Source organism: Acipenser ruthenus, chromosome 4, assembly GCF_902713425.1.
Source record: "Acipenser ruthenus chromosome 4, fAciRut3.2 maternal haplotype, whole genome shotgun sequence".
Classification (NCBI taxonomy): Eukaryota; Metazoa; Chordata; class Actinopteri; order Acipenseriformes; family Acipenseridae; genus Acipenser; species Acipenser ruthenus.
In genome coordinates this window covers 87,148,090-87,164,878 of record NC_081192.1, presented here as the reverse complement: position 1 = coordinate 87,164,878, position 16,789 = coordinate 87,148,090, and the positions used below count along the sequence as shown (strand labels likewise).

Genomic DNA, 16,789 nt, shown 5'->3' with positions numbered 1-16,789 from the left:
CTTGTTGAATATGCCATTATCTCTCCCCAGGTGTCACGGTGCAAGAGAGACCTTACCGGATCCCAGAAAGTCGACGAAGTGGCGTTAGCAAAGAGGTATTGCCGATGCTCGAATTTGGGGTGATTGAGCCTTCCAGGAGCGAGTGGTGCAGTCCAATTGTGATAGTGGCCAAAAAGGATAGCACCAACCGCTTATGCGTTGATTTCTGTAAGGTAAACGCCATTGCCAAGTTCGATGTCTATGGCTAGGTTTATCCCCACTCTGGACCTGATGAAGGGATACTGGCAGATCCCCTTAACCGGCAGTTCTAGAAAGAAAACCGCATTTTCAACTCCTGAAGGGCTGTTCCATTTCAAAACCATGTAGTTTGGGCTACATGGATGTTGGTTTGGGTGCAGTTTTGTCCCAAAAGGTAGACTGAGTAGAACACCCGATACTGTACCTCAGCAAAAAGATGCTACCCAGGGAGCGCAACTACTCCGTGGTCGAAAAGCAGTGTTTGGCCATTAAATGGGCTACTCACTCTTTACGATACTACCTGCTGGGACATTCATCCACAGACCACGCTCCACTCAAGTGGTTAAGCACAATGAAGGACAGCAATGCCCGGATAACTTGGTGGTATCTGGCATTGCGTGAAACTTTCGTTAAAATTAATAACTAGAATTCAGCATTATTGACTATTTCTGATCAAAACCAAGTAGAATAACTTAAAAACGAAAATGATACATTTTGCAAATTGGTGGAGCTTGAGTTATAGAAGCTAAGATATACTGTATATATAATCGGCTATTTGTTGTTATTCATATAAGAAGGTAGGGGCCCAGAAGTGTATGTTTGCCTAGGGACCTGTGATGGGTTAATCTGGCCCTGCTTACTAGGTGTGGCTAAGAGTTACACATGCGTCACCAGTATTTATAAAGACTTAAACACCCTTTAGCTAAGCATGTCTAAATGTGATATAGGAACTGTTTAGCCATGTTCACGTAGAGACCTGTAACAATGCTTGCAGTCAAGTGCAATTGACTGCAAATGCAAATTGGTGGATTAGCCAATAATACCTGCACAGTTCAGTTTGATTGACACTGCTGAAATGCAAGCGCGAAATGTAAAAAAGGAACGAGAGGCAATATAAAAGGATATGGAGGATATGTTGTGGCAAAAAAATATAAAAATTAATTAATTCATAAATGTACATTTATTAATTCATACTTTTATTTCTTTGTTCATTTAAATACATTTTTACATACATATTTTTTATTTATTTATTCATTTATTCATTTATTTAAACAATTTGGCACTAAAGCATCCCCCCCAATCATAAATGCGGTTAACTTAAAAACTGAACCAAAAAAAAAAACAACAACTGGTTTATATTAATATCTAAATGCTGTTTTAATAAACATTCATGTATGTTTAAATCGACAGTGTTTGGGTGCTGAACTCGTTTCCATGACGACTACTGTCACATCTGTTAGAAATGGATCCGTTGTTATGTAATACAGCATGTTTTGGAAGCTGAAAATACTTTTCAAAAACACCCTTTTCTTATACCAATACAGTAACAGCATAATTTTAATAGCAAAACTGTTTATCTTAAGTATTTCAATTGTGGGGTAACCTCAACGTTTCTAGAAATATATTTCAAGGGCAATTCTCATGCCTCTCATTAAATCTGCATTGTGCCACACTCGCTCTAGCGTTCAACGCTGCCTCAGGGGCCGGTTGTACTAAAGGGATCTGATCCTGAATCCAGGCTCCGATCTGAGCGGAGCTTCGGTGCTGTATTACAATTATTATTATTTATATTGTGCAGATTTTAAACACCAAACAAATGATTAGTCACAGAAAATGATACACAGCATGTAAAAATATATTTCACATTACTGTTGCTTGAAAGTAAAAGAAATACAACTCGAAAGAAAAATTAATTTTAAGTTACTCAGTTAAAACACAACATGAATGTTAAAATTGGCTCCCTTGCTTGTTAAGCAATTTTTGGTTAAAACAAAGACTTTTTAAAGACAAGCTATATTACCCCAGTGTGTCTAGAGCCAACTGTAGTGGAGGTATTAACACTTGGCAATGTATTTGAAGGAGATAATTAGGTAAGAGTCCCACTATTACTATAAAAAGGGTGGTATGAATGCAAAATGAATTATTCATGAGAGCTAATCAAATGGCATGGATAAAACGCTATTGGAACATTCATGAATTGCAGCAGAAGGAGTGATATTAAGACATCTCCAGTCTTTTTATTTCTTTAAAATGTTTTAATTATTTTCTCCTAATTTGGAATGGCCAATCATTTTTAGGCTCAGCTCACCGCTACCACCACTGCGCTGACTAGGGAGGGCGAAGACGAACACACGCTGTCCTCCGAAGCGTGTGCCGTTAGCCGACCACTTTTTTTCACACTGCGAACTCACCATGCAGCCACCCAAGAGCTACAGCGTCGGAGGACAACTCAGCTCTCGGGCAGCTTACAGGCAAGCCCGGCCAGACTACAGGGGTTGCTGACCTAAACACTCCTCCTCCCCCCCCCCCCCCCCCCCGGGCGACGCTTGGCCAATTGTGCGCCGCCCCCTGGGAGCTCCCGTCCACGGTCGGTTGTGGAATAGCCTGGACTTGAACCGGCGACGTCCAGGCTATAGAGTGCATCCTGCACTCCACGTGGAGCACATTTACCGGATGCACCACTCGGGAGCCCCGACACCTCCAGTCTTAACTCCAGTTTTACCACTGGTATGTGAATTGGGCCCTCTAAAGGATAACTGACTCCATGAGATGCATAAGTCTATTGAATATAGGGCCCAGTGTATTTAGATCCACAATATAAACATGCTGGATTGAACTAAAAGAACGATTTAACTTTAAATACACTTGCCTTCTCTTTCCAGTGCTTCTTTTCCTTCCTGAGATTCTAAAACAAACACATACACACATATAGATTATACGTAATAGAAAAAAATAAATAAAAGTAAAACAAAAACAGTACAAATTTGCCCTGTAGGTTTGTGTCACTTTACAACACCACTTGGAAATACTGCAGTAAAAATGTCAGCACCCCAGCAGATTTTACAACATGACTCCGCCTTTCTTCAATTAGGTCACAGAGCCAGATGTGAGTGTCGGCTGCTCTGCCCACTCACTGATACAGCTCAACGGCAACTCTGAGTGGAGGAGATGGTTTCCTAACCACGTCGCCTGGGAAGTTTGGCTGTAGCCAGTCTACAACTTGGGACTAGTTTCTGGCAGGAGTATGAATACACCAGATATCAAGGAAGCACACTAGAACATTATTAGTGATTGGGGAGGGACCCTACCATTATTTTATGTTAAGCATTGTGGATTATGGTAATACTGAACAGGCTGAACTGGAAGTTTATAGAAAGAGGAAACTCCACCCTGAATAAATATATTGGCACCCCAAATATCCATTTACAAAAAGAGATTTCTCTACCTGCACAAATCACAGCAGCATCCCAGTCATGCTGACAGTCCTTCCTCCCCCACGGACTGGACTTGCACTCCGTCAGCTGTGTCTCGTTCCCCAGGCAGCCCACGCTATTCAGCACTCTGTCTTCAGGGAGGCGGCCTGGGCGTTTATAATGGGGTGCAGAAACAGCAGCCCCACACTCCAGCTGTTTACAGACTACCTCAGCATCAGGCAGATCCCAGGAGTGGCTGCACACTCTTCCCCAGTGCCCGTTATAGAGAACCTCCACCCTCCCAGTGCAGGGGCTGCTCCCATTCAGTCTCAGCTGGGTACTCCCTGGGGAAACACAAGCACTCTCACTGTGTATCAGCCAGCTCACTGCTGAAACTCTGCACTGGGGAGCTGCACATGTGGCTACTGCATGCTGCACATCAAGTAGCTATTATTATTATTATTATTATTATTATTATTATTATTATTATTATTATTCCCCACTGGGCAGGTGAATCTCTGGCCATGGGAATTTGCAGTAGTGGTGGGCATACTACATATTTACTTTAGAGTCTTGCACATATCTACGGGACCACTAGTCCAATAATAATGAAGCATCCTAATAACCTTCTTTAACAGTCTATGTTGCAATTTCATTTTTTGATATATCTTGAGAACCACTTGTCTATTTCTGATGAAGCAGGTTAGTCATATTATCAGAACATGACTGGAAATAGAGGATGTCTGTCTGGACAACTATCTGTCTGCATGTCACAGTTTTTACAAATATCTTAATAATTGCTTATCCAGTTCTCAAAAAACACGAAGAGCACAACAGCACAAACTGCTAAGAATTATAATCAAGGGGTCTGTCTTTATGTCAGAGAAACATTTTAACATGTGGATACAGTGTAAGTAGGTTGTTATTGATGTAATAAATGTTTAATTTACAGCCTTGGCAGAGGCTAAATGTCACTCACATGCTTATTATTATTATTATTATTATTATTATTATTATTATTATTATTATTATTATTAATAATAATAATAATAATAATAATAATAATAAGTAGTAGTAGTCCTAGTAGTAGTAATGCAGGCTTTAATTGTATTTCAGAATGTTACAGATTTTCATTTCATTCACCTGTCACTGTGCTTCCACTGGAGGGTTCTGTTGAATTCACTAGAGCTGCAGCACCTGAAGGCAAGGAAGGCAATGTTAGTTTAATACTGGGTTACATAAACTTGAGCTGACTCAAATGTTAACTATCAAATAGTTCCTGTGTTGGCATTTCATCATAATTGTAAAGAACTGCTGGAAAGGTAAACAGATTCCATAAATTCATCACAAATATTTAACATGCAACACATTTCAGTTTCATTGTACAAGAAAGGTTGTTAGTTTAATACAAAGTTACACAGTGTTGATTTCAGCTGACTCAAACTTTAACTATAAAATACTTTTAATTATTCATGTGCTGCTTCGTACATTAATATTCAAAATAAGTGTGTCACCAGTGAATTGTCAAATTGGTAACTATTAGAGAATTGTGAATATTAATGTACTAAGCAGCCCAAAATGAAGAGAGATTTGTGGATATTAATGTACAAAGCAGCACATTGTACTCAGTTTGGTCATTTATTAGGAGATTTAATGAATTTGTTGTTGATTTTAAGTCCTTATGTACTTACTGTAAGTCACAAAAATGTATGACATTTTTAGGTAGTAATACTAAATATAAAGTGGTATTTCCAATACACAGCGTTTGTTTTAGCTGTGCTTAAATGAAAGAGCTGAAGATCAAGACTTAAACAAGTCCCACCACCATGTTTAACAAATTCAATTGTATTTTGGTTAGCTCTGTCTGCAATTAAGAATAAATTTATATGCATGATGTGATATATATGGTTTATAAATGTGCCACTATGTATGAAACTGTACATTATGTTACCAATGTAACATTTTCAAAAGTAAAACAAACAAAAAAGTATTTTATTGGCCTTTAGTTCAGAAAGGATCGTGCACCGATGAAATGTCCTATGTAACTATTTTATGTAGAACCAATGAAAAATTTGACCTGTGTTAAAATCACTACGGTATATACACTGTGTCGATTACAATGCATGTTTGATTTCTATATTTTTATAAAATATTCTACCACTGTAAATAAATAACTATATATAAATAGCGAATCAAACGACACGAATACAGCACGAGTAGATAAAAACACACACACACACACAACTGTAGCTAGTCATGTATACTGTCTGCTTTTGCTCCTTTGTGGAGACGAAATAAAAATAAATAAAACAAAGAAATCGTCTGAGTACACCACACACTAAAAAAATGACATTTAACAGTGAATGTTTATATGTGATCTGATTTAACATGTAAATTATTAAAAAAGAATATATCAACACATATTTCTTTGTAAATACTGAGAAAATTAGTTTAATATAATATACTTTTATTGATTTTCAGTTTTAATAAAATCTTCTCAGTTAGTGTGTGAATGTGCTTGTTATTATTGGTCAACATTATTAAAATAAAGAAGCGTCATTTTACAGAAATACGAAACCAGTGTGTGGTGCTGCGCCCGTTACTGACTAAAATTAAGGTGAAATAAAGAGAGAGACATACCATCAATTTCCAATTGTTCTGCTATTTATTACCATTGTCTTTATAACCACTGGCACTGGCATCATAAAGAACATTATATTTTTCGAGTTTAATAATTCAATTCTCACTGATGTCCATTTCTCTTTAATTCTGTGGTAATTTGTGCGTGAACGACACAGTGACAGCCTGACAGCCTGCGTAGGCCTACAGAAATATTTTTGGCTCGCGCAGACAAACCGTCAGTTTGAGAGCGAGGCAATTCTATCTTTGGGGGGGGGGGGGTGTTGCGTAGCAGCTACTGGAATGTAGAATGGTAATGTACACATCTCCGTGGTGACCCCGCTCCCCCAAAATGAAACAATACGCTTGGACAGTTGTATTGCATTTACCGCAGTATCATGTTTAAAGGGTTTCGCAGCCTCGCAAATATAGGCGGCGCGTATAAGAGTGTTGGGGAAGCTTACCCAAACCCTCACAAGAAATTGTTCTGACCAACACAAAACATATTGTGAGAGAATATCGATTTTTCTCCCCCGCAAACGCGCTAAGCTGCTCTAACAAACATATATCTCGGGTTTCTACTGCGCAACCGCCAGCCTGCTAGAGCTGCTGGGATATCAGCATCGACACACTGTTGTAAAATAGATCCAGGATTTACTCTCATTTCAATGTCATTGGAGGAGACAGTGCTTGGCTGATTTAACGTTAATTCCTCCCGCCGATCTGATAAATGCAGGGGGTCAGGGGGTCAGGGGGGAGTGTGGAATAGTCTCCCCAAACAAAAGACTTACGCGCCGCCTATGCTCGCAAACAATAACAAACTTATGCACGAACGAGAGAATCCATTGCACTGCCGTGAGATCTCAAAAAGCGTGAATTTCACGGGTAAACCTTGAGACTTGACATGCAGGAGTTCATTTTCAGCTCAATATCGATACAAGCAGCGCACATCGCAGCTGGGTGTTGTATATTTAGGTCATGAAAACAAGACACAAGTGCTGCCAGGGGTATGTGATTCGGTGATTACTGTCACAAATGATCGCCGAAAAAATTCAGCTGCATAAATCCCACTCAAGCAGAAACTGGGTAAGTTGCTTGAAATCTAATGACACTAATTAGTCGTGGGTTTCATTAACATACACTCTATAATAACCATGTTAAGCCCGAAAAATAACCTGCTTAAGAACTGCGTGTAATGTGAAAAGCGCGAAACGTGGCTTAATATGCTGAAATACAAAACCAATGCTTACAAACTTTGCAGATATCAAGCTTAACACATTATAATACTATCCTAAAATAAATCATACTTTTGTAATTAAACTGCGCAGATAAAAACGGGGAGAGTCGTGTTGATTGTGATATACAATGTTCTGAAATTATTTATTTTGGCACTGGTTTGTAATAAATTCAGATGACTGAAAAAAACGTCATTTTTTCTTTCATTTGAAAACATTTGTTGTAGGCATTTAAAAAAAAAAAAAAAGGAATCCCAATAGATGTCACATAATCGCGGTAAACATAGTGAATAACTTGCACATTAAGCGCTATTCACACTGAGCAGTTCACATTAGGTTGTTATTTAGGGCTTAACGTTATTATGTTAATAGGGAGAGCACAAGAGAAAGAAAGATTTACAGAAAACAACTATACAAACTGTAACAGCCTATAGCCTAGTACTAATGGGAGGAGACTCGCAGTAGCTAACTACACAGAGTAGTAACTTTCTGGACTGTAATAACTATTAGAGAATTGTGAATATTAATGTACTAAGCAGCACAAAATGAATAAAGATTTGTGGATATTAATGTACGAAGCAGCACATTTTACTCAGTTTGGTCATTTATTAGGAGATTTAATGAATTTGTTGTTGATTTTAAGTCCTTATGTACTTACTGTAAGTCACAAAAATGTATGACATTTTTAGGTAGTAATACTAAATATAAAGTGGTATTTCCAATACACAGCGTTTGTTTTAGATGTGCGTAAATGAAAGAGCTGAAGATCAAGACTTAAACAAGCCCCACCACCTTGTTCAACAAATTCAATTGTATTTTGGTTAGCTCTGTCTGCAATTAAGAACAGATTTATATGCATGATGTGATATATATATATATATATATATATATATATATATATATATATATATATATATATATGGTTTATGAATGTGCCACTATGTGTGAAACTGCACTTTTTGTATAACCGATGTAATATTTTCAAAAGTAAAACAAACAGAAAAAGTATTTTAGTGGCCTTTAGTTCAGAAATGATCATGCACCGATGAAATGCCCTATGTAACTATTTTTGATAAACTGTATTTTATGTAGAACCAATGAAATATTTGACCTGTATTGAAATCACTATATAAACTGTGTCGATTGCAATACATTTTTTTCATGGAGCATGTTTGATTTTTATATTTTTAAAATATTCAAGCACTGTAAATAACTATATATAAATAGCGAAGCAAACGACATCAATACATCACGAGTACATAAACACACACACAACTGTAGCTAGTCATGAAAAGACAATACTGTCTGCTTTTGCTCCTTTGTGGAGACGAAATAAAAATAAATAAAACAAAGAAATAGTCTGAGTACACCACACACTAAAAAAATGACATTTAACAGTGAATGTTTATATGTGATCTGATTTAACATGTTAATTATTGAAAAATAATATATCTACGCATATTTCTTTGTAAATACTGAGAAAATTAGTTTAATATAATATACTTTTATTGATTTCAGTTTTAATAAAATCTTCTCAGTTAGTGTGTGAATGTGCTTGTTATTATTGGTCAACATTATTAAAATAAAGAAGCGTCATTTTACAGAAATACGAAACCAGTGTGTGGTGCTGCGCTCCCCGTCACTGACTAAAATTAAGGTGAAATAAAGCGAGATAGACATAGGCTACCATCAATTTCCAATTGTTCTGCTATTTCTTACCATTTGGCGTCTTTCTTTTTATTGTCTTTATAACCACTGACACTGGCATCATAAAGAACATTATATTTTTCTATATACAATGTTCTGCAGTTATTTATTTTGGCACTAGTTTGTAATAAATTCAGATGACTGAAAAAAACGGCATTTTTTTCTTTAATTTGAAAACTGTTGTAGGCATTTTTTTTTAAAATAAAGAATCCCAATAGAGTTCACTAAATCGCGGTAAACATAATGAATAGTCCTAAATATTTGCACATTAAGCGCTTTTCACATTGCGCAGTTCACATGTTATTTTTTTAGGGCGTAACGTTAATGAAAACCACGACTTATTTTAGGATAGTATTGGGAAGTGTTAAGCGATATTGGTAAAGTTTAACGTTTGTTTTCCGTTTAAGCACATCTAGTGAGCGTTTTAGAATGTCTCCATAAAGATACACAAGTGACAATGTTAATTTAATAAGGTAAACCACGATTAGTGCAAATCTGGGTATGTTAAACCAGACAATAAAGTATAAATACAAACACGATAAAATCAAATCTTAAAAAAAAAAAAAAAAACATTTCACAAACCAAAAAAGAAAAAGGCAGCCGAAAAGATAAACGTCTTGGGACTATATATAACAGTATGTTATATTTATTGCACATATTGGTGTTTAATTATAGGTGCATTTTATTATGCGCCCCACCACCCAATGTCCACCTCAATGTTAAGCGGCCCTCCTTGAACAAAAATTTGGGAACCCCTGCTTTATGAGCAGGCCCTACGGCCGATACAATTATTTTACATCCAGAACATACTTTGAGTGAGTCAGAGCTCTCTCACAGTCAGCGCTCCAGATACGATGCGTTACTGGGTATTTTACACATTGAAAACATAACATTAATTACGTATGATAATAAAATGTGATACGTAAAGAAAAATCAATTTTGCTGCGCAGCTTGAGTTCGCATGTTGTCAAGCTTCCCGGCATCTCCAATGGTCACTGTGAATTCACTGCATGCATTAGCTAGGAGAACAGATCATAGAAATGCAGGGACAACCAATTATAGCAAGTCTGGGAATTGCCAGAAACACGTGACCAATAAGTCTGGGTTTTCAATATTTATTTATTTTTAAATAATAAAAGAAATAAACACATACGTTTGAATTGACTCGTTTGCAATGCGTGTTTGTGACTGGCGAATAAGCGACTGGATTCTTGATCCTTAGCCTAAGGATTTTTCGGTGCCGTCTTTGTCACCCTCACCCTAACCTACCAATTTACCTATCTGTCAGCCACAGTTTAAATCTATATAATAAATACAATATTCTGTGTTAGGAGCGAGGCAGGATGCTTTATATTGCTATAGCAAGCCGACCAATAAGGAATACAATAGTATTGTTTCTTTATTTGCATTAGTGCAGTATCGGTATAGTTTTTAGAAGAAACATTTTGGACATGTTTTTATTTATTTATTTATATTTTTAGGGAGAGCACATGAGAAAGAAAGATTTAAAAACTGTGTAGCTAACTACATAGAGAGTTGCAACTTTCTGGACTATAATATTATTATTCATATTATTAAGGCAGGACTACTGTGAAAAATACATTGTTGGATTTTCTCAGGTGGAAAATAAAGAAAGGAAGATTTTTATTGTAAGACCAAGATTTTACAGTACAGTAGTTCAAAGTAACATTACAGTTAAAATGTAAGACTGTAGTTAATGCATACCCCATAGGTTAGCATTAAAATACTGTATGTACCGTATTTATTGAAAGTACTCATGACTTTAAGGTAATGTTGCATTCTACTCACCCAAAATATACTTTTCTCACAGTGTCTAAACTTGAGAGTAAATTAATCAATGAGCGCTGCTCACAGTGATTGATAGTTACAAGGTAAAAACATTTGTTAATATTATTAAAACTAAATGGTGCATAACATTGTTAAAAAAAAAGCAAAACATATTAAAAAAATGAAAATCCTTAAATATAAGGCTTTGTTCTGTTTGCTTTTTTATTCAAACATTTTATAAATAGATCCTTGATTTACTTTCTGTTCGGAAACCAGGGAAGCGTAGTAGTTGAAATTCAAATTGTGATTATGATTATTGTTAAGATTGTAGTTGAAATTCAAATTATGATTATGATTATTGTTACGATTGTAGTTGAAATTCAAATTATGATTATAATTATTGTTACGATTGTATTGAAATTCAAATTATGATTATGATTATTGTTAAGATTGTAGTTGAAATTCCGATTATGATTAGGTTTATGAAATTCCAATAGTGGCAAAATCCTGTTTGCCATGATTCTTTTTTTATATTAAAAAAAGGAAAATACTGATTATTATCGGCAGGGCCATAACCAGAGCTGACACTCTACCGAGGTCAATATTTCCTTTTTTAAAATCTTATCTTGCTGGTTATAAAAGGGTAGTATTTCTGTTACATGTGTAAGATTGGTAAATCTATAGATTAACCCTGGTAAATGTGTAGATTTACCAGCTCAGCGGTCAATGTATAAAATAACGATCCCTTTTACTTACATCCGTGATCACTGTCTGGCAACAATTCACAATACAAAATAATGTAGCACACTGTATGATTCTCACTGAAATGCAAAACTTGCGTGCACTTAGATTATGCTTTTTTCTAATTGAGTTCAATTTAATAATACTAAATCACACTTAGTAGAGGCATGAGTTTTGCTGAAGAGATGTCATTATTACCATGCCTCATGTTTGCCCGATGGTAAATACTGATTTAAAATAAAATCGGGAAAGTGCTTTTTTTTTTTTTTACATCGAACGAAAGATAAGGGGGATAAATTGTTAGAAACAAAACCAGAAATCTGTCTTTAATCATGTCTGTATATTAGACAAAACATTAATACATGGTCTCTGCCAAATACATTATTATTATTATTATTATTATTATTATTATTATTAATATTATTATTATTATTATTAATAATAATAATAATAATAATAATAATAATAATAATAATAATAATAATAATGCAAGAAGAAATGCAGTGAAGTTTAGAAAGATTAATCAAATAACACAAAAAAAAATCCTAAGGCTGGAGTTTAAGAAAAATAAATAATAAATCAGTTAATTTACCCAAGTACGTAATAGATCTTACAGAAATTTTTTTTTGTAAATATTATTATTTTGGGGGGTTTTTTAACTTTTTTTTTTAATTTAGTAGACGCCAATTATTTTTTTTTTATCATATTCTCCCAATTTAGAATAGCCAATTATTTTTAGGCTCAGCTTACTGCTACCACCCCTGTGCTGACTCGGGAGGGTGAAGATGAACACACGCTGTCCTCCGAAGCGTGTGCCGTCAGCCGACCGCTTCTTTACACTCTGCAGACTCACCGTGCAGCCGCCTCAGAGCTACAGCGTCAGAGGACAACGCAGCGCTGGGCAGTTTACAGGCAAGACCGCAGGTGCCCGGCCAGACTATATGGGTCACTGGTGCGCGGTGAGCCGAGGATACCCTGGCCGACCTAAGCCCCCCACTAAAGTGCTGTAGCATTAACTACCGTAGCATTAATTACCATCTCCTTAGTTATTTTATACATTGACAGCTGAGCTGGTAAATCTACACATATACCGGTTAATCTATAGATTTACCAAGTTTACACATTGTAGCAGAAATACGACCCTTTATAACCAGCAAGTTAGGATTTTAAAAAAGGAAATATTAACCCAATGGAAACAAGAACATTTCTGACAGTACAACTGAAAAATCAGTTCCATACCCACTATTAAATAGCCCCGAGTGGGGACCACTGCGCAACACAGGGCAGTGAATGGCAGCTGCTGGAGTAGTGCCGATCCCATTATTATTAGATATAAACACTGGCATTAATTATATTACTGTACATTAAGTATGAGACAATGCAACAATAATTAGCCTAAAGGAAAATTAATAATAAAACTGAAATCAAAATATAACAGTGACAGCAAGTGGTCCGGGTTGTCCCGACCACATTGATGGAGTGCAGTGGTCCGAACCACTGTGACATCACAGTGCACAGTGGTCCCAGTGGTCCCAGTGGTCCGGACCACAGAACAACCCCTTCTCCAATTTCATGAAAGCGGAGGGAGCAGCTTTAATGAGAAACAAACTTCAAATTAACCAAAGCCTTTTGTGCTTTTTTAAATATATGTTTACTTTTGACTGGAAGTGTGTGTTAAAGAAAAAACAGTAAATACATGTTAAATATATTGAATATATGTTTACTTTGCACAAATACTAAAATATTACATGAATAAACATATTTAAGATAAAATCTTTGTAGCCGTGACCATTCCACGAAATTGTCTATTTTTAGCCTTGACTGCTGAGATTTTTACAAATTTTTACAGTCACAAAATCACATCCCTAATCACTAGTAGGGACGTGATTTTGTCACGGTGGTAACGGCGGTGAATTTTGACATTTGTTTCCACTCATCGTGAAAACAGGAAAGGAGCAGTTCATGTCTTTTGAACTGATTTCAGTGCAAAGTTTAAAGCATTTTGGTAAACGTCAAATAAAGGTGAATACTTACACATAACTATAAAAAAATTGCGAAATTAAGTTCTAAGTAACTAGCAGAGCAATATCCAAACAATTTCATGAAAGGAGGGAGCAGCTTTAAGGAGAAACCAGCTTCAAATTAGCAGAAGCCTTTTGTGCAGAAAATATACCTCTGCATACACTTCATCATGCAAAACCTAAAGGGAGGACGGTTTACAGTTCTGCAGAAGCATGAACTGTAAACCTCTTGCAGTTGTTCCCCTGCGGTGCTTAACCTGTCAACAGTGTAAATGCAGAACAAGCCTTCTAATCTTTTACTGTACATCTCGTATACCAAAACCACAGCTGTGTTTAAATAGATATTAACGAAAAGGATCTTGTAAAATTCTCAATTTACAACCAGAACATTTATTTAAAAAAACTAAATTTCAGTGTTCAGATTATTTTTTTTTACATCGGACAAGGTGTACATGTTGAAATTAAAAGGTAAGCATATTCCTGTTACGGTTGTTTTTTAAAAGGTACTGTTAAAAAAATTAATAAATAAATAAATAAATAATCTATGTTTACTTTTGACTAGAAGCGTGTGTTTTAAAGAAAACACATTAAATAAATGTTAAATACCTTAAATATATGTTTACTTTGCACAAATACTAAAATATTACATGAATATTACATGAATAAATATATTTAAGTTCAAATCTTTGTAGCCGTGACCATTCTGTGAAATTGTCTATTTTTAGCTGTGATTCTGACATATTTTTACCGTGACAAAATCACATCCCTAATCGTGAGTATCTCTTATCTGCTTTACTCTGGAGCTCACAAAGCGTTATTTGTGTAGCCCTTTTGTTATGTTAAACAAGATAAAATGTACCGAGATATAGAAAAGAATAATGAATTGTAACGTGAAGATAATATATAAGCAATGGAACGTGAAGAAGAGAGCTTTACCGTCGAGTAAGGACCGCCTCATGCCGTTAAAGGCGAGGGCATGTAACATAACGAGAAGGATTCTCTTGCTATTAGAACTAGTTTTTGTTGCTATTCTATCTGTGATCTGGTACCCTTTAGGCTTCAGTGTCCCAGCGGTGGATAATGTTGCGTTGTGGGTTTTTCCAATAGCCTAAATAATACCTATATAATAAAACAAAATCCTCTACTTATGTGGAGCTGTTCTTCAGTTCAGGTACCTCGTACACAAAAGAGAACGTGGTTTGTGAACTGTTTGTAAAACATGTAAAAGAATAAAAGTACCGGTAACTTTTTATTTAAGTAAGATCTGAGTGCAGGTTTGTGTATTTGTTTCAGTATTAATTACCGTTGGGTCATCTAAGTTAGGGTGACCAGATTTCCAAAGCTCAGATCCGGGGCACACTTTTAAAATAGTTTTAAAACTATAGGCTACAGTGCTTTTTTAAGAAGGCTTCATACTTGAATATAGTGCTTGTTTGCAAGTGACCCTTAATAGCTACTGAAAAGCTTGATTCACAATGTTTGCAAAAGACATCACAGTCACTCTTTCCTTTCTTATTCAGAAACGGGTTATTTGTGTCGATCACTGTCAAGAATACACTTACATTTTGGCATGTCTGCTTTTTATGTTATTTTTTTTTTCTTTTTTCTCATTTGCCCTTTAAAATGGTGATTTTAGTTACCCAGGTAATACTGAATTAGTTTTACTGTAATCCACACATTTTGTTATTTTTTGTTTAACCCTCAGCATATTTTGAGTTCTTGCAACCTCCCTGCTACTCCTCCTCATGAGCAACTATACTGAAACTCGCCTTTCAGTTCCATAGTAGCGATTTTGTACGTAAATTATTTAAGGAGACTATCTGACGCAGGTGTAAACCGGGACTTTTTTAAGGTTTGGGGGAAAATGTTGGGACACCGGGACAGTTGATGGGAAATGTACAAAATTAGGAATAAACTGCATTTACAACGGATTCTGTCCACTGTTCTGACAGCTATTTTTCAGTCAGCGGTGTCCGTGAGCTATAAAGTGAAATGTACGAATCCTGGACCCTGGGCTTTATTACAAAAAAAAAAAGCTAGCTGGAAAACTTCATATAAAACTATCCCTTTCCCTTCCTTGAAACTTGGGTCCAATAACATATAATTGTTTTTCTTTCTGTTGTCAATCACTGAAAATCTTTCCAAAAAAAAAATGTAATCAGCTAAATCATGTAAAATTGTATGAGCACAATGATGGTACAATCATTGAAGTGCTGGATATGCCCTTCTTTAAAAAACAAACAAAAACAACAACAGTTAAAGAATTTGAAATTTTACACACTTCTGCTTGAATTGGTGCATATTTTTAAGAGTTGCAGAAAACTAATAATATTGCAGTAAAATTGCAGCAGGGGTTTTATCTTGAACAGCTTTGGTTTTTCCTTTTTAAAATGTCTATTATACTTCGTCAGCTTCAGTTGTGATTTTTATTTTATTAAAAAAACTTTTTTTTTGGGGGGGGGGGGGGGGGAGGGAGTCTTTAAAAGTATTTACACGACGGAACTTCTACCACAGTCAATCGCTTGTCTGTCAGGGATCATTGCTTAATTAAACATTTGTTTTAATTGTTGATATGTTTATATGTCATATAAATTACCAGATATATAAACTGAAAACAGATTTAAATGTTTAATGTAAACAAGACCAGGCATTTCAAATGGTGACTATTTGTTTTTTCCCTCAGAGTAAAGTATATGAAGACTTTACTGAAACTGTTCATTTTAAATCTCAACACAACAGCAATCATTGGGTAACATTTTCAACATTAAGTGAATATATATTATGTTCAAAGTCCCATTACTGTTTTTGTTAATTCCTGAATTAAATCCAAAATGACGATGACTGTTTGCAATAGCGAATCCCAAATCTCCCTCACTCTTCTACAGTATTACGATGTTATTAAAACCCCAGTTTGGTACTTACAGGTGTGCAGATGGACTTCAATGAAGAGGATCCAGATCAGCCACATGTTGAGCCTTCCTTCAGCACATTGACTGAGGGACCTTCTGAATATCATTAAACAATGACCTGCGTCTCGCGTATATGTAAATGAAACACGTAATGCCGCTTATCTGACTCGGTTACCTTTTTAGTACTGATCAGTAGATGTGAGGGGTTTCCCAATGAGCCAATTACAATCTCACATTCCACACATGGCCTTATATGAAACATGAAGGTACAGATGCAGGTGCAGAGAAGAGAATCAAGTTTACTGATGAACGCCGATAGCAAAGCGTGCAGCGGGAGA

The 16,789-nt window shown here is 35.8% G+C and overlaps 1 protein-coding gene across 1 annotated transcript; it reads right to left on the bottom strand.

Moving 5' to 3' along the window:
- Window positions 1-191: 191 nt before the first annotated feature.
- LOC131737019 (scavenger receptor cysteine-rich type 1 protein M130-like) lies at window positions 192-16,567 on the bottom strand. The gene is made up of 5 exons (XM_059023440.1): window positions 16,465-16,567; window positions 4,575-4,628; window positions 3,464-3,775; window positions 2,888-2,923; window positions 192-307 (listed from the first exon to the last, which is right to left on the bottom strand). The coding sequence occupies exons 1-5, from the start codon at window positions 16,556-16,558 to the stop codon at window positions 192-194; spliced, it is 612 nt and encodes a 203-aa protein (XP_058879423.1). The 5' UTR covers window positions 16,559-16,567.
- Window positions 16,568-16,789: the final 222 nt, after the last annotated feature.